The sequence below is a fragment of the Seriola aureovittata genome, chromosome 4 (genome assembly GCF_021018895.1).
Source record: "Seriola aureovittata isolate HTS-2021-v1 ecotype China chromosome 4, ASM2101889v1, whole genome shotgun sequence".
NCBI lineage: Eukaryota > Metazoa > Chordata > Actinopteri > Carangiformes > Carangidae > Seriola > Seriola aureovittata.
In genome coordinates, this window is record NC_079367.1 from 10,207,119 (window position 1) to 10,229,471 (window position 22,353).

A 22,353-nucleotide genomic window follows, 5' to 3' on the forward strand; every position below is an offset into this window, starting at 1 on the left:
ATGGACTTATTTGCATAAAGCAAATAAAAAAACAGCATTTTCCACGCAGGAGGAAATTGACTGGGGCGCTGTGCCAAGCAGGTTATGCAATGAGATGAGAGGAGGAGAGAAGGCCGATAGTGGAGGAGGAGTGGAGGATGGAGAAGAGAAGAGAAGAGAAGAGAAGAGAAGGGAAGGGAAGAGAAGAGAAGAGAAGAGAGAGAGAAGAGAAGAGAAGAGAAGAGAAGAGAAGAGAAGAGAAGAGAAGAGAAGAGAAGAGAAGAGAAGAGAAGAGAAGAGAAGAGAAGAGAAGAGAAGAGAAGAGAATAAGGAAAATATGAAAGAAAATAAAGTTAAGAAGAAGAGGGATGGGGGAAGAGGAGCCTCTCTATTGTCTCCAGTATAAGTCAAACATAAACAATGTCAGAATCTGACACTGTTGGTAAGCATGTGTTACGACACAGATATCCTATGTAATTGCCCTCTTTTCAATTAGTGTGAGTTAAGTCCAACTAGGAGTGGCCAATATGGATAAAATCAAATATCAAGTTATATGTCATTTTGTATCACATATCAATATATATTATGATTTAATACCTTCTCTGAGAAATTGCTCATATATAATATCAACTGAAAGGGTATTTTTGTCTTAACAAACTAGGGCTGCAAACAACGATAATCTTCACTATCTATTAATCTGCAAAAAAAAAAAAAAAAAAAAATAATAATTATTGGGTTATCGAAATAGTTCATTTTCTGTGGATCGACTTATCAGTCAGTCGACGAGCCATTGTATCTCTAAAACAAAGAAATTTAATACCTGTCAAATGAAAATATGGATGAAAAATATCAATATAAAAATCCCAAATTGTCATAAAGCCATCCAGTTTGGTAAAATCTTTATAATATGGCCCAAATCCTAGGAAAAAAGTAATAAATGTTAAGATCATGGAATATAGAGACACATCCAAGAAGTAGGAACGGCTTATGGAGTCATCCCTCTCCACTGGCCTCGGACTGAGCCAGTGTCTTAAGACAGAACAAAGCTTCCCATCCTCCATCTCTAGTCTAATCTCCAGCCTGAAAAGATGAAAGGCCTGCATGTTTGTTCCAAGGAGGAAACCCTATCTCTCCAAGACAGAGGAGACCTCTCTACATCCATTCCTCTTTTCTTCTCTCCTTTTTTCTCCCCATCGTACCTCACCTCTCCTCACCTTTCCCCTCTTTTTCCCTGTCCTCTCCTGGGGCGTTATACAGGCTGCCTGTCTGGCCTGCACTTCCTTATCTGTAGCCGTGTCAGGCTTCCCACTGGATGAGTAACTGAATGAAGGTGCTGGTGTGCTGCTGCCTTAGCCTAGGTGCTGTTACATTTGACCAGATGGGTTTTTTTGTTATATGAAATCTACAAATTGATCAAATGTGGGCTCTTTGAATGAAAACTGTAGGGCTGCAACAAGCAATTATTTTCATTATCGATCAATTGATTTTTTTTTTTTTTAATTGTTTGGTCTATAAAATAGCAGCAAATTGCAGATATTCAACTTAATATCATAGAAGACATAGAATCCCAGCAGATATTCACATTTAGAAGCTGGAACATGTGTTTTTTTTTATTTTTGTTTTGTTTTGTTTTTTGCCATCTTTGCCTGAAAATCTGTTGAATTATCTGTTGATCAAGTAACAGATCAATTAACCAATCACTGCAGCTCCAGAAAAGTGTGAAATAAATTTTCAAACAGTGAATGAATCACATGAACGTGCCAGGTCTAGATGTGTTTATCATGAGTGATGCTCAATTTTGAGAAAATGTGTATAAAATGTTTGTAATTATGACACCTCACCCTGTCTTACTCTAACCCTAACCTAAGTGAACCTATGTGTTTGGATGATGAACAGAATCACATTCAGTTTTACTCTCACAAAAACTCATTCATGGTAATTTCCCATAATCCATCTGCAATCATTCGGTATTGGTCTTCAAATTTGCAAGTTGCCTACACTTACAGAAAAAGATTAAAATGGATGCAAATGTTGACACGTGCATAAAAAGCTCTGAGAGAGGTACTGTGAGCATACTGTAATTATCTACAGAGATTGTGTTGACTCCACGCTATGTTGCTTCTATATCTGTAAAACATAAGAAAAGTCAACAAGAACTCACTGTGTGTAGGATGTATACACACAATTTTACACGTTGGATACAGAGGAAAATAATCTGCACCAATCCTGAGCTGATAGGTTACAACTAATACCATACGTTATAGAGGACTCAAACTGCTCAAATGTTACTGCAAGCGAACGCAGAATTCATGCTCTAATTGTCCAACTTACACATACATGCATCTTAAAGGAGAGCGCAAGGTCTCAGTGACAACATGTTGTTCGCAGCTCATTCAATATCTGAGCACTGGCTTTGCTGAAGCTCTTGTCTGCAACCAAGGCCGCCAAGCTCATTACGCTCCCTCATGTCATGAATGATGAGAGACAAAAGTTAGATAGATGGAAAAACACACACAAAAAAAAAAAACCACCCCAGCCCCATCCCTTTTCAAAAGCGCAGCCACTTGACATGCAAACACATGGGAGCATGTAAAAGAAAAATACAACTAAACAGACAAAGGTGCATGTGACACATATGCATTAAATAAAGGTCCACCATATAAAATTCTGGCAGCAACACAGTAGGACACAGCTCAACTCCTCCCCTCCGCACTCCACTTTCTTTCTCTCATTTTTTTTTGCCTCTTTCATCTCTCTATTAGCTCTGTCAATTGTTTATCAAAAGCAGCGAGGAGGCGATTGGAGCCGGGCATTTGAAAGCTCGTGCTGCGAGATCCATTTTAAAATTCATGACGGGTTAATGGTATGTTAGTGGCAACATTAGGACCCAGTGAGATTGCGTTGTGCTCATTCACATTGAAAACAGGCTGCTTCAAATGACTACTAAGCAGTCCTCATTCTGAGAGGTAATTCATATTGTAATTAACTTTTCAATCACAGCTGATTAATTAAGACAGGCCCTAGTCTGTAATTATGCATCTATTTTTGACCCTAATGTGGATCACTAGATATTCAAAGATTTTGCGGCCATGATTTAAGCCACTTTCTTCTCTAGATGCAAGTTACTGATCTTAAAAAGCACCACACGATATTAAACAAGCACAGGCAACACACAATCAGTAGTGGTTTAGATGTTTCAGGGAATCTAAACTGTGGATGTTAACCAGTATTAAGAAAACAATCAGGTGACATTATCAGCCCAAATTTTTTCACCAAGCATTGCCAATGTGTTCTCATCCTGGTCTTTTTGTGTCTCGACAAAGAGTAATATCTTGAGCCTTGACTGTTCTTCCTCACATTGTGATGCACAATGCAAGGGTAGGGAAGTGCGCTTGATGTTACCGTTCCCAACAAAAACCTGAGATTAATAATTCAGTGTGGCTGTGGGATAGCTTTATTTTGTGTCCACTGAGACCAAGTCTTCTTTCATGAAAAATTGAAAAAAAAAAAAAAAGAACAGAAAAAAGGGGGGTGGGGAAGGAGTCAGAAAACTAGGCTGGGTCAAACTGCACCCAGTTGCCATTGTCAAGCCCTGTTGGTGCCCTTATGGTCTCTCTTGCTTTTCGCTCATGCACAAACACATGCACAAACACACTCACGCACACACATCCTTCTAACCCTCACTCCTAGAGTAAACATACCTTCTCCATAACAGTGCTAGGTGAATCCGCTCATGCATCACAATCTACCATCAAATATTTATCACGGAGCAGCAGTGATTTTGACCGTGTGCTCATGCTTTTGACAGCACTCGCCTGCTGCAATACTTATTGGAGTAAACACGGACAATCCAATATCGTTGTTCCTTTGAATGCTTGTGAAAGAACTCAAAAGAACACAGAGCATACAATATAATCCATCAAAACTTCACTGCATATTCTATAGGCTGTCAGACCTGCTGGGGAAAAAAAGGAAAGACGTCATTGTAGGCAGTACAACAAGAGCTGATTTAAGAAATGATTTGCAATGACTGGTTTTTCAATATAAAGGAATGGCACATGTACATGAAAAGCTGTTTTTGCACACACATCCCCTCTTTGTATTTTATTATATCGCTTAAATTTTGCCCAACTTGACCAACCTTCTGACGGAGATGTAGAGGAGTTAAAGCAGTTTATCCTCATAATGGACCATTTTTTTTCAACCACAGTTGACATAAACATTATCTCTGAGTCTTGTCTACATGATTCATTTCATTTACAGAACCTAATCATATCTGCATGCTGCATATTTGCCCGCTCTCCGTGACATTAGGCAATGTCTTCAACTGGCAGCTCGCACCAAGTAACTTGAGTAACCTCGAGTAAATAAGTCGCTGGCATGGATCAGAAGACACATCTTCATGCTTGAGCAGACACATTTAAAATGCCACCAAAACACCGTCCCAGATTCTGCCCTCAGTCAAATGACATCAAGTGCTCACTTACAGGTCCCTAAACGCCTCAGTATGAAGCAAAATCAGCCAGCGGGCAGTACATGGAGCAATCAAAGAGATAAGCATCCCATTTAACTTGAGTAAAAATCCAACCCGCAGAACATTCTGGTGTCTTGCGTTATCATGCTGCGCCACTGGATTCAGACAAGGAGGGTAACTAGGTCAATGATGCTATGTAAACTGTTCCACTTTACCCCTTGCTGGACTCAAAATGGAGTTGGCTGAGGTGGAGTGCGTATAGGGGAGAGAAGCTTGGTGATTCAACGTGACAGTTATCAACATCCTCTGGCTAGTGAGAGGACAGGACTGTACAGAGCTGCAGAGCCCCAGTAATGGCAGACTACAACAGTAAACAGGTAAGAAGATGACTCACAGTGAAACAGAACATAGTGTCCAAAGAGCAGGGAGCAGAGCAGAGCAGGGAGGGGGCTGAGATAAACAGCCAAAAAAAAAATGGCAGCACACCTCTCTCTCTCTATCTCTCTCTCTCTCTTTCTCCGTCAAACATTTAATCTCACAAATTTGTCATTGCAAGGGTGGCCAACAAAAAAAGCTTTACTTGTGATCTTTCATAACTGATATTCCTTGAACAAAGTTACAAATGTTGTCTATCATTTGAACATTAACGCTGGCATTTTACCTTGACATATAACACATTAGTCCTGATTTTGAACAGGTTATTCACTGTATGTTGCTGTTTTTTTTTGTTGTTTTTAAGCACTAAAAACTCTGTGTTGAAGGGCCCAGCTGAACAAAGTTCTGATGCATTCCTCGTCTTACCTGAGCTGAGTGAAACGGTGTCTTTCTCCCATGATACAACAGTGACGTAGGCCTCAACAGAAGCAGGGATAATGCACTTGAAGACGGCTACACTGCCTCTCATAGCCTTCTGGTCAGCCACTCTGACTGTGTAGGGTTCCCGTGACACTATCAAAAGGAGAAAAAGCATAAACACATGAGAGGTCTCATTCATAAGAAATGTTTTTGTATTCTTCTTTTTCATTTTTGGGGAGAGGGTGGGTATCTAGATTTGGACCCAAGGATCAAGCTCTCATCTAGTAAAACTTCAAACCTAACGTTTCTGTTCTGACCACCGCATCTAATTATTTCAACTTGGTTTAAGAGAAATGATGTCTTGTGCATCACTTTGGCATGGCGGACTGGCCTTAAGACTACAATACCGATGAACGTTGGCCACAATTGCTATGATGAAGAAGACGGTAAGAGCGTTTAGTTCAGCTTATCTTTTCAATCACTTATCTGGTGCAAGATATCCAATCACTAACTGAAATCATGCTCCAATCACTCTGAGCTTTTGCACTTTGACAAAGATACATGACAGGGTAATGAAGATTTTGGAAACCTGCACTTAATTCATTTGTACTACACACATTTATACACTCACATTAATTTGTCTTTCAAGTGTTTGACTTTACCTGTTGTGCTATTACAAAAAGCACCACATGCAACTACAACAATTACCCTTTCATTTATTATAACTATGATTTTCACATCTTCTTCTACAGGTGCAGCTGACACTAAATCTTCGCTCCTCTCAGAACATCTTCTGCTAGTACGACTACTTTTTCTCTCACTGCTACCATTACTAGAAGTACTCCTGCTACACTAAGCTCTCCTCTGTGGACTCACCAGCTTTGATGTGGACATCCTGACTCCTAATCTTGCCAGAAGGGTTTTCGGCAGTGCAGTAGTACGTGTTGTCGTGGATCAGCTTGCTGAAGCTGGATGGCAGGAAGTTGAAGATCTGGAGGGTTCCATTGGGGTGGACATGGCGGATGCCCGGCACATCGTAGATCTCCTCGCCGGTAGCCAGATACCAGCGCAGCGAGGCAGGCGGCGCACCCCCAGCAGGACAGGGCACTGAGGTCCCTGTGGTGCTGGCAAATACTACCTCTTGCAGAGATGCATTGACAAAGTATAAGCTGGAATGTAGGTCCTCACTGAAAACTGCAAGAGAGACAACACAGGATGCTTGCTTTTACAACCATGGATTTGCACAATTTTTAGTATGCTGTAGTATTATCTAAGTTCTTGTGTTTATGCATTTGTTCATTGGCATTGACAAGAGACATTGAGATGATAAAAAATGTCAGATTTTAAAATATGTACTTTTTGTCCCTCTGTTTGATATTTGAGTGTGAAAATGTTTATTTCAAATAGCAAAAATTGGAAAGCACAAATTAATATTCCATGAACATCATTCACGGTAAGTATTTCTATTTATGTGACATGATCATTTGTTTTGGATTCACCACTATATTCCTATCCCTGGGACTTTGTGAACATTAAATTAACATAGACTACAATCAATTATGAAATAAGGTCAGCTGCCTTGATCATATTCCATTTTAAATTTAAGTCAACATCACAGTAAAGAGAGTGATGTTAAATGCAGTTAGTGCAGTGGCATTCTCTGGAGGATGAGAAAAGGGTAATAAATGTCAGTGTTGGAACAGTTAGCTTCAAAGTAATCTACAGATGCTTGATTTCTGACTGAGGAAGCCAGCAGATGTTTGCAATCTGAGGTTCTGTATTTATGAGAGCAAGTCTGTTTGTATTTTTGTATTTCAGGCAAGAATAATTGTATATACAGTATTTGTGAGTGTGTATCTCGCTTGCTATCTCAGCCTGGTGACGAGCCCAGAGGCTCTGCACTAAATGGCTTACAGTGGCACTGGCAGCTGGCTTGGATCCTCCCTGGGGAGAAAACATTTTAGCACTTCATAAATTCCTAACAAGGTTTCAAATTGCAGACAATTCCATGCGTTTCTCTGCTCCAGCAGCTTTCAACCAGCAATGAGACAGTCCAGTGACCTGCTCATGTACATACACTCGCACATCCACATTTGTTGTTACAAATGAGGAATACTCATTCAAAATGATTAGCACACTAAAGATCAATACTGCAGCATTTTTTTCTACAAGAATTTGTCGACATATTGGAGAGCTGGCCATTTGCAACCTTTCTGAAAATGCAAACAGCTCTGCACTCTCTGTGTTGCAGAAGCAAGCATATGCACTGGTAAATCTATTTTACCAATGCAGATAATGTGGACTGACTGTGCAGGGTTTTCATCCACATTAAAAAGGTAAGCAGAGGAGTACAAGTCCAATAACTAGCTATGAAAACATATATTGTATTCTTTATGATTATAAGAGATTTCTATGTGCCTCACTCTTCAATTGGAATTAGCAGATATCCACATACAGTATGATATGATAAAATACAAGTGAGAAAGTAATACTGTAAGCTATCCTGCCCTGACAGATACAACAGAACACAGTTACATGTAACTGTGTACAGCATGAGGGAAACTTTACCTGTATATGGTGACGTCATCTAATAATGAAAGTTTTGACCGTGTGACACAGAGTTATATAGTGTTTTCAATGTCAGGAATTTATCACAGACTTGCCTATATCACCCTTTCCACAACAAACTTATTTATTGGGGTAAAATGTCCTAGATTTTCTAACACAGCACGAAAGTGAAGTGGGCCAACTGACTGTATTTTTTTCTTTTAGCTAGCTTTGCAGCTTCCGGAAGGGATGAAGTTTAGCGTTTTGTTAGCAAACAGCTGCATGTCTCAATAAATTAAAGAACACATTAATGATGCATTTTCTAAAATGAAATAATACAACTTATACTTAATTTGGAATTATAATAAGTGTTTTTTCTGTAAATGGTGCACACTGGAACAAAATCTTTTTGATACAGTCATAAAATTGTAATTTTCAGACATTTCCCTCAATCATTTTGAAACATACTCCACTTGAACTTTACTTATGCAGCTGTTTTTAGTCTCTTATAACCTAATAAATTATATTTGACTGGGATGTACATTATTATTTAACTATTACATGGCAGAAAATGAAGAACTAGAAGGGCACTCACAGTCTATTTCTTTTTTTATGTTGTTATGTATATTTTATGTTATGTTGTTTGACATTGGCATTGGCCTCTGCCAAACCAGACTTCAGACAAAAAAAAAAAATTCAAAGTAAATGATCTGAAATATGCCCTCAGATTTAATGGGTTCTTCCCTGGCACATGCCCCTCCACCAAATTCGGTGCAAATCAGTTCAGTATTTTTTGCGTAATCCTGCTGACAAATAAACAGGCATGGGTGAAAACTTAACCTCCTTGGCATGTAACAAGCACATCATCTACAGCCTGCAGAAACTACAGTAAGGTCAACAGCTGCAGGGAGCTTCTAGGTGGTAGGTCTGACTGATATGGTGAGTTTCAACAAGCATAAAAATGTGGATGGCTACCCAGAGTAGCTAGTAGAAGGTCCAATCAACACTACAAATAATCATCATCACAAGTACAGCCAGTACTTCTATGGAAGATAATTAGAAAGAACACATAATACAATATGGGGATATTTTAGAAAACAGAATTTGGTACTGGGATATAACCGTCTTCAACATTATAGCTGGGATGTAGCCTGTTGGGCAGCCTGCAAGAGGCAAATATAGCGGGACAGTCTGATGACTGAATCCATCATTTGTTTACCTGCCAATGCCCTGTGCTTCTATATGTATGCTGATTTAATTTGTAAATGCTAACAATGCACATTCCCGACTCACAGCTGTACAGAACTGTTTGTTACTTCCATCTGTGAATTGTACAAGGTGATGACTAACAATGCATCTCTGTTTCTACACATATTTCTGTGCATATGTTAGAGGCTCAGTCGCTAGATATAAAACTGTGAACAGCATGCATGTTTTCAAGTCCTTGCACGTGGAAAATGAAATAGGCAGCAATGCATCCTGACAAATCAAATTGTCTGTTTGTCACCGCCGCTTTCCATAATCTTTCTCTCTGCTTTCTGTTTACCACAGATTGATAAGTTTCAATATGTAATAAAGTTTATGTGAATAAAATCATAAACATTTAAAACAATAATTTGTGGTCAAATTGCATTTGCGAATAATCTGATGTTGCTTCATGCTTCATATTTAGTGAAAAATTGATTCATGATATCACATTCTTTCACCAAAATTCTCTAGCTCTTATATTATTAAATTAGAAAATATTGATTGTTTGTATGAGTAAAATAAAATTTAGAAAGGGACAGTATTTTCCCAACAGAGGAACTATTGTATACTCCTGTATAGTCTCTTACATCAAAAAGTTTTAAGCAATTTGAATCTTTTAAAATGTGGTGGGATAGTGGATACTGGACTCTCAGTGGGTCTGTGGCACCGGCCAAGATGAAAATAATACATCAAAGTCATATTAAATTCTGATTCATTCTCTTTTTTTCCAGCTGGCACAGAGAGTATCAATCTTCTCAGTGCTCTGTTGATAATACAAACTGGAGCCATAAGGGGTGGGGGGATGTCAAAAAACCCACCTGTTCATGGACAGTGCTCAAGGTTAGTGACAAGGAGCAGACAAAGAGTAATTTGTGCAAATTAAGAAAACAAAATAATATTTTTTTCATTACACATAAAAATGCAATGACAGAAAAAACTGGCACACATCAAAGTTTACAGAAAATACAATTTGGGTACTTAGTTAATTGATACTTTGAAAGTTACAGAGCTACAATAGCAAATGTCTGGAGAGAGGTAGATCAAAGAAGTGTGTGCTTGCTTGGAAAGCTTCTATTCTGTGCAAGCATCGGAGAAATTGGATTAGGATTTATGTCATGGCTGTTTTGATATTCGTCTATTTCACATATGAAAAGTATGTGAGAGCAACTCAATTTAGACTGGCTGAGTGATAGTGAGATTGATTTAATTAAAAAAAGAAATGGACTCTGGTGGAAGGGTACGTATCACTGCGCTATTCGTTTTCCTAATTGACTAAACTCAGGAGCCCAACCACAAATGGTCCAGTGACGCAGGTACATCACCCCCTCAGACCTCACAAAGAGCACCATGTCATGCCCCAACAAACGGCCTCAGGGCCCAACCACTTACTACATTGCCCGAGAGGAAATCAGTAATTGGCATAATTTTTCATGAGCTCAACCGTAAAGGTGAAATAAATGACACTGTTCAATAATGCATTATATGCATCTATAATTGACTATGATTTTTTTTTTTTTTTACCAACGGGATATCTTCAGGGAGAAAGGGAAGAAGGAAAGAAGCTATTTCATTTAAACCGTTTCGGTTTCAGGGCCAGCAAAAGAGGAAGAATGCATCATTTTTTCCATTCATTCTTTTTGAGATGTATGCTGTTCTTTTCTGGGACTTACTGTTATAGTTTTGGCTGGAATACTTTGGTAAATTAGCATACAATTATTATAATTGTCTTCCAAGGTTCATACAGCTGACGGAAGAAACTGTATAATGTACACAAGCATAATAACTTTTAATATTTAGACCTTTTTTACATCGAGTGGACTGCTGATGTTTTACAAGCTCTACAGTGAGGAGGTGAGTACATTATTTCTATAGTTATTCTGACCAAAAGTCTGACAATAACTTCCACAAGACCAAAGGGGACTATATCACTGGAACAAAGTTGTAAACAACATTGATTATCACCAGTGGTTTCTTTACTCATCCAGTAGTTACTGAGCAACATTAGCATTCATTTAGAGGCCACCTGATGAATGTGAGCCCACCATTCAATCTCCTTTTAGCTCTGTTTTGCTCTCTACCAAATCCTGAGGGAAATACTTTAACTGCCAAATGGCCCACTATGTTCACTAGCTAGTTGCTAGCTGTGTCTGCTATTTGATGCTGGGCAGCATCACTCACTGAACCAGCAACCTGAGGCTGCATCTGTAGTTTTTAGACTATGAAGCTGCAAAGCCAGATTAAACTTCATATTGAAGACAATAAACCTGGGATTTCAGAAGTCCAATGGTCATTAATACTTTTTTGTTTTTCATTTTCTTTTTAATAAATGCTAGCACTCTTTTCTTAGACAATAATCTGAACAGTGATTGCTGCATTACTATGCATTACATGACTGTACAGTGCTGTAAATACATGTTGTGCCTGCTTGGCAAAAGGATAATTAATTATATTTCAGTAAATGTATTTCCTGTAACTTGCATCAGAATTTAGTGTTAACTCTGGTGAACTGTTTTCACATTATTCACATCTTCATGATGTATTACGTGATCTGGGGAAGCAACTGCAGTAATGCTCCCACAGAGTTACTGTACAATATGACAAACAATACCTATGGTTCAGTATCATCACAGGACTGTGATCCTTCACACAATGGAGCTGATCAGTTGACAGGGTGTAACCAACCATGACAGTGTGCTTTCAGAGCCACTGGGGCGCTTCATTTAAGTAAACGTGCAATCAATGCCAATGGGAGCAAACAGCAGGTACAAATGAATTCTCTAACTGGCTCTCTGCTGAATCACAAGTTACCACAAGATCACAATTTCAATTTTGCATTAACTATTATATTAACTATTAGAAACTGCCGCTCGGACACCTGATGAAGTCGTGTAAAAGTCATGTAAAGTTGGTGTGATTTCCACCCTGTTATATACCAAGTCTTAAGTGAATGGGCACAGTGGCACATGAGAAACTGGTGACAAACTATTTAACTCTCACTCCATAGTTACATATTCTGTCTTTCAAGCAGCCTCTGGCTTTTTTCATGAACACTTTGTGACATGCGAAGAAGAAAAGAACAGCAGAAAGCAAACAAGAGGAGGCAAAGAGAGGATCATAGAGACAGTGGGATTGATTCAGCTTCCCATATTTCAGAAAGCACTCGTGTTGGATCTGTTGAGCGAGAAGAGCCATTGTCTGAGTTGTCATCGCCGCCACTGCAGGGGGGGGGGGGGGGCCTCATCACTGTACACCAGCGTGGCATTGGCGCTTCACAGTGACAATGTGACAGCAGGAACCCTGGGTAATTAAAGCAGCTCTCTGCTCTGTGCCCTCAGGGTAAGTCTGCCTGGGATGTGGAGATCATACCTGGCTCGCTCACATTGAAGAATCACAGTTGCCAAAGAGCAATTTTCCTCCTTAACAAATTCCTACTCCAACTCTGTGGGCTTATGGATAGCAGCAATGCTATGATGTATGCAGTGCTAAAGCCTGCAACCAAGTTGTGTTCACAGCAGCTAAAAATAGGTCTTTGACCTGTCCATGACCCAAATTTCATTAGCACGGTATAGGAGTACCCGCTTCTATTCCAATCTGATCAAAAGTGTTGGAAAATCATATCAACACCAAAGTAAGTTTTAATGTATATCAAAGTCCATGAACCTGAAAGTAACGTATAGTAGCTAGAAGTTCTGAGACAGGCAGACAACAACGATTTGTGGCCGAGCAGTCCAGTGTGAGTAAGCATTCCCACTGATCTGATCTGCCCAGAGGCAATACACCATGCACAAAGTTAAATGACTGTCTTGCAATTTGCTCTCATGAATATTAAGCAGTGCTGTGACAGTAGAATGGGTTGGCTGTACACAGGCTGCTGATCTGCACCGACAGATCTGTCCTCTGATGTCTTGGAGGGGCGGGCAACAGTAAAGCGAGGCCCCCCACAGCAGATGAGCCTCCTCCTCCTCCACGGTCTATTTTCATGTCTTAAATGGGCCAGAGTGGCTGCCTGTCTCATCAAGGGGAAGCCAGGGACCCTGGACTGTTTCTCAGTTAGTAAAACTGAGCGATAAAGACATTGATGTCTAAATTATGCTGCTGCTGCTGATGATGATGATGAGTGCATGAGAGAGGATCTGATTATATTGTAGCAAACTATAGCAGCTCCCTCTGCTGCTGCTGATGATGCATAAAAACTTCCACTAAATCTAATATTGCTATTTAATGTAACAACCGCAATAGAAGGTGGAAGGAAACCCACGTCAGTAATAAAGTAAATAAAACAAAGATTACATTTAAAGCATTGCACAGATTCACTGCATGTTTACTGAGTTGAGTTACACCTGTGAACCAGGTGCTCCTGAACCACAGCTGCCTTTGCAATTAGAAAGAACTTATTACATGTTATTCAAATTTTCAACACCTGCAATCTTACCTATTAATTAGAAATAATTTTCTAATTTTACCAAGAACTGAGGAGAGCAGCACAGTGATGTTGCCTCTCCTCAACCTAATTAACAAGAATAAAAACTATGTATTTATAGAAAGCTAATGCTAATCCTTTTGACAAACAGGCCTAGGCAAATATATTTCTAAATATATTTTATGGATGATTTATTCAAGTGAGGTGCAACATTGGTGGTTTGCCACATAAAGTAACACAGACACTGCCAAAAAGACGCTTTTGAATTCAGCTTGATGTATGTATGGTGGCGACCGTAACAACCACAAAGGTCATTTATTTCGTATATATTGCAATAAAATGTATTTTACTGAAGTCATATTAGATAAACTGATATGCACTGAACTGCATGGTGATTGTCAAATCAAAGTCTGAAAATTGTCACACCGCCCCACTGAAAGTGAATAGACAATAACACAATAACACATTGTCAATCCAAACAGTGTGGGATAAGGATGATTACGAGGTAAATACGTGTCATCTACTGTTGAATGGATAAAATTTTGTATAATTATTTAAAAAAAAATAATATCCTGGTCAACGACAGACACTAGAAACATAAGTTGCTGCCCACTCATGACCTTATTCATGCAGTAAAACACTTTTCAACAAATCTATTAAATGTGAATGAGTTGTCCGGTTCTCCTGACAAACATACACATAGATGTCAAAACATTTTTACACACTACATTAACTACTGCTGTATTAAAGCTTTTTTTTTTTTTTCTTTTTAATTGGTGACATAGTGTGATATGATGAAAAGATGACAAACATAAGATGACATAGTAGACAGGAGATGATGTTTGAAGCTGTTATAATGATGTATGTGGTGTTGTATTAGAAGAGCCAGGGAGATTAGTGTATGTGCATGTGAGTGTGTGTATGTGCATTTGTGTGTTGTAGCTGTAGTGTCTTTATTGTAATAATTGGTATGATGGTAATGCAGCTATAATAATAATCATTATATAGTTATTCACTATGCTATAATAATGTTTATCTGGCAATGCAGAGTGAGGGCAGGTAGGCAACAGGTTCCCTTATTTGGCCCCCCACAGTGATGTGCGCAGAGGCCCCATCAGGAGACAGTCGGGATGGGTCAGTGCGAGACCAAGCTATGATTCAAGTTCAGTTTTGCTGTAGCCAGCTTGTCCGTAATACAATAGTCAACATGGCATATGCTTTATTTTGGATGACGAGCATATTTCGGTGCGTTGCCAATGTAGCAGTTTGCAGATATAGAGTTTGAACATAATAAACTTCTATCCTTTAAGACTCACTTTGTAATTTACTATTACATTTAAATATGTCTCAGTGAGACCTGAGTGGATATAATCTAATCGCTTCCACACTAATCTAATGGTCAGCATAAGCCTTCTCTCTTGATAACATGATTAAGCAGCAGCATTCTCGTTGTACGGAGAACGCAACATCGGCAGAGGCCTTACCTCAGTTAGACAAGTGGCCATAGCTGGACAAACCAACCTTATTATGTCACCAAACATTAAGGATAAGGGGATTCAAAAGAGTTGCTGTTGACGGTGTGTTAACATGACCGCTGTTCACGTGCATGCCAGCTATAGTAACGCAATATCGATGGAGGTTTCAGTGACCGTGGAGGCTTCAGTGTGCATAAGCTGAGACGTGAGAGGCTGCTGAAGAGAATGAACTGACACTGATGGACTTTGGCCCTCAAGGATCTTATTTCACTTGTGTTACCTGAACCTCCAAGCCAAAATTTTGAATGTTATTTACCTTCCATCCCAGCCTTTTGTATCATAAATACTACGTGATTACCCATCTCAGTTGGTGACCACGTGCTGAATTTCATCCCCCCTGCCTGCTTACAGCTAAGATGAACAGTGGAGGACAGACCACAGAATGACTTTATCTGTTGTGGTAGCTGTTAGCAACCCCGTCTCCTAGAAATTATTATGTATTATGTATATGTATATTAACTAAGACCACAATCTTTTCCCTAACCTTGACCATGTTCTTTAACTGCCAAAACATAACCATGACAAACATCAGTCATGCTTTAATGGCCACAAGATATTGCATTGCAAGAGGGGATATTGTGAAATATGTTGTCAGTCAACATTTTACAGATTCAGTTTCCTGATTATGTTGATGAAAATCCTAGTTCAGTACATGTCTGACAAAGTGCATATGCTGTTCCAAATGAGTAGTACTGTACAACTGTACATAACTGTCATTTCTAGGCGACAGTGTTGTGTAGACTTTCCAGTAATTTTACTGCTGCTTGGTTTTTGGTATGTTGTATACTATTGTGAAATCCAAATTTCTTCTTCTTGTCATTTTTCTTTTTGTATTTTTATTTCTACAAGCCATCGATGCTACCAGTGCAAGTCCTCCTTGTATTCCAGTCAATTGTTGTTGGGTTTTTCTTTTTTATACCTTTCTTACGATACTTTTGAACTAAAAGTGTTACACAAACATGCTGCTCTCACTACTAATGTTGGACAGGTAATAATGTCATTATATGGCCATAGCAGACCTCTGAAACTATACCACTGTCCCTGTTTTGTCCAGGAGACGTCTGTGACCAGCAGCTGGTGGAGTGTGTTAATGTTGATGTCACAGCAGCTGGCTGCTCTCATCCTGTTAGCTCTGCCTGCCATTATCAGCCCCCCTTCCCTCATCCCTCACCCCACCCCCACCTCCTCCTCCTCCTCCTCCTCCTCCTCCTCCTCCTTTAAAGCGGCTGCTACTGCTGCTGCGTGCCATGCTCATTTTAATACTCCAGACTCATTTGACCGTCTTTATGGACTTATCATATTAAACATTTATCGCAGCCATTTCCCTAAACCAAGCATGTTTATTCAACACTTAGGGGACCACAGCACGGCTCCTTTCAGCAGCAGCCCCCACCCCCCACCCCAACCACACACACATACACACACACATACACACACATACTTATTTTCTCTTTTTCCTCGTTTCTCTCCTTCTCCCCTTCTCTCCTCCTCTCTCCCTCGCCCCCCTGGCTTGCTTTATTACAAGCTTCCTTCTCTATGTGCCACTGCCTGAACAAAAAAGAGAGGTATTTTTGTACTCTTTTCTTCCCTCTCCTCTCCGGTCATCCTTTCCTCCAGTGGCTGGGATACCGGGGGACTCGTGCCGTGTGAAGCAGCCAAGCAGACACAAATGTATTCTGAGCATTTAGTACTTTGGATGAATCGAGTTTTAATTTAATCATCTGATCAAACATTAATTAGCATAATCACTTGTGGGGATGGATGGTCTAGATAGAGAGACACAGAGCAACACATAATAGACCTCATCCTGGCAACAGTCTACGGGGACACTTAGCAACACATAAACAGCTACATGCTTCCAGGGACCCGTGCAGGGTTCTGTCCAAATTACCTCCCTTTGTACGAACAATACATCCAATTCTCTATTTCCTTCAACAGCTCCTCCACTGCAGAATGATCTATTCACTGCTAGACTACCCTGCAATCAAATGCACTGCTGCCAGGCCCTGTGCCCTCTTATTTGATCTTGGACAAGATGGCTTACTGCAGCATCACACCTTGGTCTGAGCAGAGGAGGTCTGGGAATTCTAGGAATACCACAAAGTGCTAAGATTATTGACAGTGCACTCAGTCTCACGCCGGGCCGGGGGGGGGATCGATGAGTGGTTGGAAGGACATAAATCAGACTCCTGTGGCTGCACTCCATGTCACACCCTAACCCACCCACCCAGCTCCCCCAATTAAACACACACACAAAGTACACATGCTCACAAGGACACACACTCTGCAAACCACACGCCTCCTTACATATAAAGGTACTTGCATATGCACATAAACGCCAGCAAACACACAAATAAAGCGCCCACTTTACACATGCACACGTTCTCACACACCTTACCTCAACTCCAACAAGATGACAGCGCTTTAAAAATGGCCATCTAAAAATAACCTACACTAACTTGGTCTTAAATCTTAGCATCTGTGCCAGGTTTAAAAATAAAGAGCAGTGTCGAGAAACCAAGCTGGACCCATTTGTCTTTCTGTCACTCTGTCTATCCAGCTCTGCCTCCACCGTTATCCCTTAGCCTACTTTAATATTCGGACCGTGGCGCATCAGACACATAGGCAGACGTGATGGTGAAATAACTCCTGGAAATGCAGACTTGAGTAATCTGATTGAGACATGGATTTGAAATATACAGCAAAGATGGCATGGTTGGAAAACTGCAAAGAGGTCGAAGAGATGTGCAGTGTGATTTTTTTTTTTTTTTAAACAAAATGAAAAAAAAGGAAAAAAAAGAAAAAGAGGTTGGCCTCCAAAAGAAGTCCATGAAATATGAAAGGAGAAAGCAAAGCTCAAAGGCAGCGAGACAGAGAGAGAAAGACACAGAGTAGTAGATATGTTAGTGAGCCACAATACATCAGGCACATGCATCATGCCCAGGCCAGAGTCGCAGGGATCAATTCAGCCTTGGGCCTCAGCGTGTGCCGAGTTCAAAGCCCGGCCCTGGTATGTGGAGGACTGGATTAAGAGGCAGTATTTATGAGGTCCAGCGTGAATGTTTGTCTTGGTGGGTGATGGATAGCAAACTCATCACACCTCCGCCACCTGTCTTCTCCAATGAACAAAAGCTTTTGTGGGGCACTCACACCACAAGTACTTCGGGCCTAGTTCGCAGTGTAAAACACACACACACACACACACACACACACACACACAGCAGAGGGTACACTGCATGGACTCCAGGCTGTTGTGTGCGTGCACCAACTCTATGCTGATTTGATTTCAGACTATTTTAATCGCCAGGTAAAATATACACATTTTGTCTGCGTTATTAGAGATGTACAACTTACGGATCTTTACAGTGCTTATTGGCGTAGTAAATGCAAGCTGAAATAATGGTCATGTTTTCGGGGGAAACACACCTGCTGCCTGGTTTTTGTTCAGCGGCAGCGTTTCTTCCAATGAACGATGTGAAACCTTTACGTACCACGCCAAATTCATTTGCAGATGGTCAGCGGAGGCTGGTGGGCTTACAAACCGCTACACTTTGCCACCAGAGACCTTGGTTTGCATTTTGAGTCCCGCATGTGGTTAAGTTCAGGTCATACAAGGATTAAGGTTAAGGTTAGGAAAGGTCTCTGCTAAGTGTTTATGAAATAAAAGTGTCCTTTGAGTAGGTTTTGACTTTTTTATTATTACAACATCACCAGGATCTTTACCGAGTGCTGAGAGAGCCTTAACATAAACAGACGTTGTGGGAAAACAAACGAAAGATGCGTTCATTAAAAAAAAGCTTCCTCGTTATGTTGCTAAAAGTGTGATTTGAGTTTAACATTTCCCTCAAAAGGTATTTGCTGCTGCAAATTAGTAGTATAAAACATAATCTCTAAGAGACAAGGCAAACAGGAAATACTACTTAGACTAGTATGAACTGCAAACTCCTTTCTATGTTGTGTGATTTAATCATGGAAGCTCATACAGCATTTATTCAGCATTAAAAACTCATGTTTGTAATTCTGCATATTTAAAGCATTTTCTTACACAGCAGATAGACAGAATGAGGTAAATGATTTGAACTTTGAACTGATCTCAACACCTCTGCAATGACACCCTCAGAGGACTGTCATATTATCTTAGGCGTCAACTAGCAGTATTTCGAAATCCACTATCCTCTGTGAATGTCGATCATGTCATGGTGCGTTGACCAATGCACCTGCAGGCAGGGTTCAGATGATTTGGCCTTTTGGGAGCTCTGCCTGTTATCTCAGCTTGATTTGAACACACTTTGTCCACTGAAGATTGAAAATGTATCCTCTCACAATACAGCATATAGTTGTTACTGTTAGAAAAAGCCAAGAAGCATGAGATACCTCAAGTTAATTTAAGTATAATAGATGGATCAAGCTTTGCATACAAAGTTAGTCTCTGATTCTTGCTCTACATCTTGACTTTCTGGTCAAGGAACAAGTTGAGGGGCTGTTACGCAGGAAGTCATAGGTCAAGATCTTAGTGACTCAAACTTCTAAGCTCTTCTCTCTAAAATCTTTGAAACCAAATCTTGAAAGAAGCACTTCTACACGAGAGAGCAGAAGTGCCTCTTTCTTGGCTTAGTCTGTTTTAAACTGTCAAATAAACCTTTTACACCAGTTCCTCCGCTGAAGTACCTGTGCAGTGCAGCACAGTAATATAACATGTCACTTTGACAGGTGCTCAGTGAATTACTACAACCCCACTTTGCACGCATGATCAAACACCTACGTCTGGGTGCTGAGGGTTTTCTGCTCTTCCCTGCAGATGCTAAATGATATCGTTAACATTTTAATGCAAGAGACATTTACACACGGGCTTGCGCAATTACACCTCTGATTCAGTGGAATCCAGACAGACACAGTGTGATCGGTAATTAGATTTTACATTGGGTGAAACGCAGCACAGCACAACATACACACGCTCGCTCGCTCGCTCCCGCACGTGCACACACACACATGCACCAGTCGCCAAAGCTTGCTCCTAATTAGAGAACTAGACGGGCTCAAAGAGGTACAGTACAGTAAAGTAGCCCTCATTATGCAACTAGGATGTATGAACTAGGGGATATCTATTATCACATATCAGGGTATCCATTACCCAACATTAGCAGCCCTTTCAACTGGAATCACACACAGAATTCAAAATGTAACCCAACAAACCCTCTTATAACTCACACAAGTGAGCAAGAGTTAAGTGGGTTTGTAAACTTAATTTAGCTCATTAGATATTCATATCAGAGCAAGACTGTACAGGATGATCTATCACTTGACTGTATGCTACGTGTTTTCATGGGGTAATTTAATTTCATGAGCTGTGATACCGCTTCTGCAGTCAAACCCTAATTGGTAATTAGTAAACAGACTAATGGCCGTGAGTGAAGCTGTAAGGCTGGTCAGGTTTCACTCCTCTGGTTTGTGCGCGGGCCACTGTGGCGACCGGGAAGGCCACGGATCTTTGGACATTTTTACACATACTGGAGAATCACCTCAGAGCTCCAGCAAATGGGGCTCTCATCAGTGCACTGCCTTCATTGCCTTCATGTAGATTTATTGCAATGCAAACACCAGTTCCCCCTTTCTACTCACAGCCAAGTTCAATCCATCTATCCCCCCCGGTCCCTGTAGCGTTTTCATCCAGTGTTTCAGGTTGCTAATAATGGAGGGGTCATGTAAAATTGGCAGGCTAACTGATGTTGGCAGCTATTTACTGCACTGTAAGCTACACTGGGCTAGATGGTCTGGAAGAGCTTCCTTATATCAAAGTGGATCTGCCTTTACCCCCAAGAAAGGTCACAGCTAATTGAGATCAAAATTTGATTGCATGATCTCCTGATCTGTGTGTAAATGTTCTTTTTTTTTTTTGAAGACATATGAGATAAGTCCTTTCTAAGTCATGAGCATCAGGTTAAGCTGTGTGCATGTCTACAAACCAGCACAGTCTTCATGTGGACTGTGCAAGAAGCCCTGTCTTATTATAGCTTTGCAATGAGAATTTGAAGAGGCCAGTTTAGCTTGCTGTGGTTTTGCCTAGAGGCAGCTTTCAGGCAGAGATATTTAATATGTTTCCTCTCCTGTACTGATAACTGAATTTATAGATTCCACTTTGATCAGCACAGGAAATAGCAAAAGCATAATGTCTTAAACAGAGTACAAGAAGTAAATGTGTCAAATGTGTCATGTTTAACATTTTTAAATGTTTCTTTTCTTTCTGAATGTCTAGAATTTGACAGAAGGAATAATCTAAGGACTATAAATTGCTGTAACTGGCAATCATACCCATCATGAAGGCAATAAATATTGTTGTATGTCTATTTTCCAATTTCCAAATCAGTCGCTAAGTTCATAAAGCTGACATGTATAGAGTGAAATGACCACAATGCAATGTGGAGAAGAACCCTGAAACCCCTGAAGTCAGTGAGCGGCTCATTTTGCCATTTGGCCACTTATCACCCGAAGACACACTGATATGACAGGATGTGATTAGCTCCTAATCAAGTATCTCTGGGTCAGCTCAGTGTGTGACAAGAGCCAAACTCCCAACTGGATGTCCAAAATCATTCGCTATATGTGGTCCACTATTTCGTGGGTCTGCCATTTTGTTGTAGCGTCCGATTCATCTTAGAAGCATTCTCAGACCCTTCATAGTGGACAAAAAGGACCTCACCATGCAGTGGAGAAAGTAGTAAACAAGCACCAGACACCAACCGACAACCGTCATGGACTCTTGTTTTTTTGCCACAAGATAACAACACACCATATAGTTTTCTACCCCATATAGTGAAGAGTGAATGAGTGAACATTTCCGGACGCAGCCCCTGACACCCATTACGCAGGTTACCATAGAGACAGGCCAGTGAGCATGTGATAGGCCTAACTCTAAGGCAGGAAGAATTGTCTGGAATCCAATTGCTGTGCTGGCTTCTATCTACAAGGTCATTCATTCATTCATTCATTCTGACAACGCCTGCTCAGCCGATGAACACCTCATTTTCATGATAATCAACAAAACATCCAGCCGCAGAGGACAAAGTCATATGGCCAGGCTCCTGCACAATAATGGAGAAATCAAATAAAAATGGCAACGCAAACAGCAAGTCATAAAAGCATGTTCTTTAAAAAAAAATAAATAAAAAATATTGCAGTGCAAATGAAGAAAACAAAAAGTGTAACGTCTGCACTCAACGCCGTCTACTGCTTAATCCCTATCAGTTGTTAGCCACAGGCCTCCTCAATAATCCCTTATGCAATAAACGGACACAATCTTGCATGGCAGTTGATCTAATGTCAGAGTCGGACGATTATGATTAATGAGGATTCCTTAT

General features: G+C 40.3%; 1 protein-coding gene across 2 annotated transcripts in view; it reads right to left on the reverse strand.

Annotated features, from left to right (window-relative positions):
* dscamb (Down syndrome cell adhesion molecule b) overlaps positions 1 to 22,353 on the reverse strand; it is a 114,893-nt gene that overhangs the window by 89,998 nt on the left and 2,542 nt on the right. For both annotated transcript variants that reach the window (XM_056373371.1, XM_056373372.1), the window contains exons 2-3: positions 6,125 to 6,442; positions 5,255 to 5,401 (exon numbers count right to left, since the gene is read on the reverse strand). In XM_056373371.1, the coding sequence (XP_056229346.1) occupies positions 5,255 to 5,401; positions 6,125 to 6,442 (465 nt within the window). The remainder of the gene's footprint in view (positions 1 to 5,254; positions 5,402 to 6,124; positions 6,443 to 22,353) is intronic.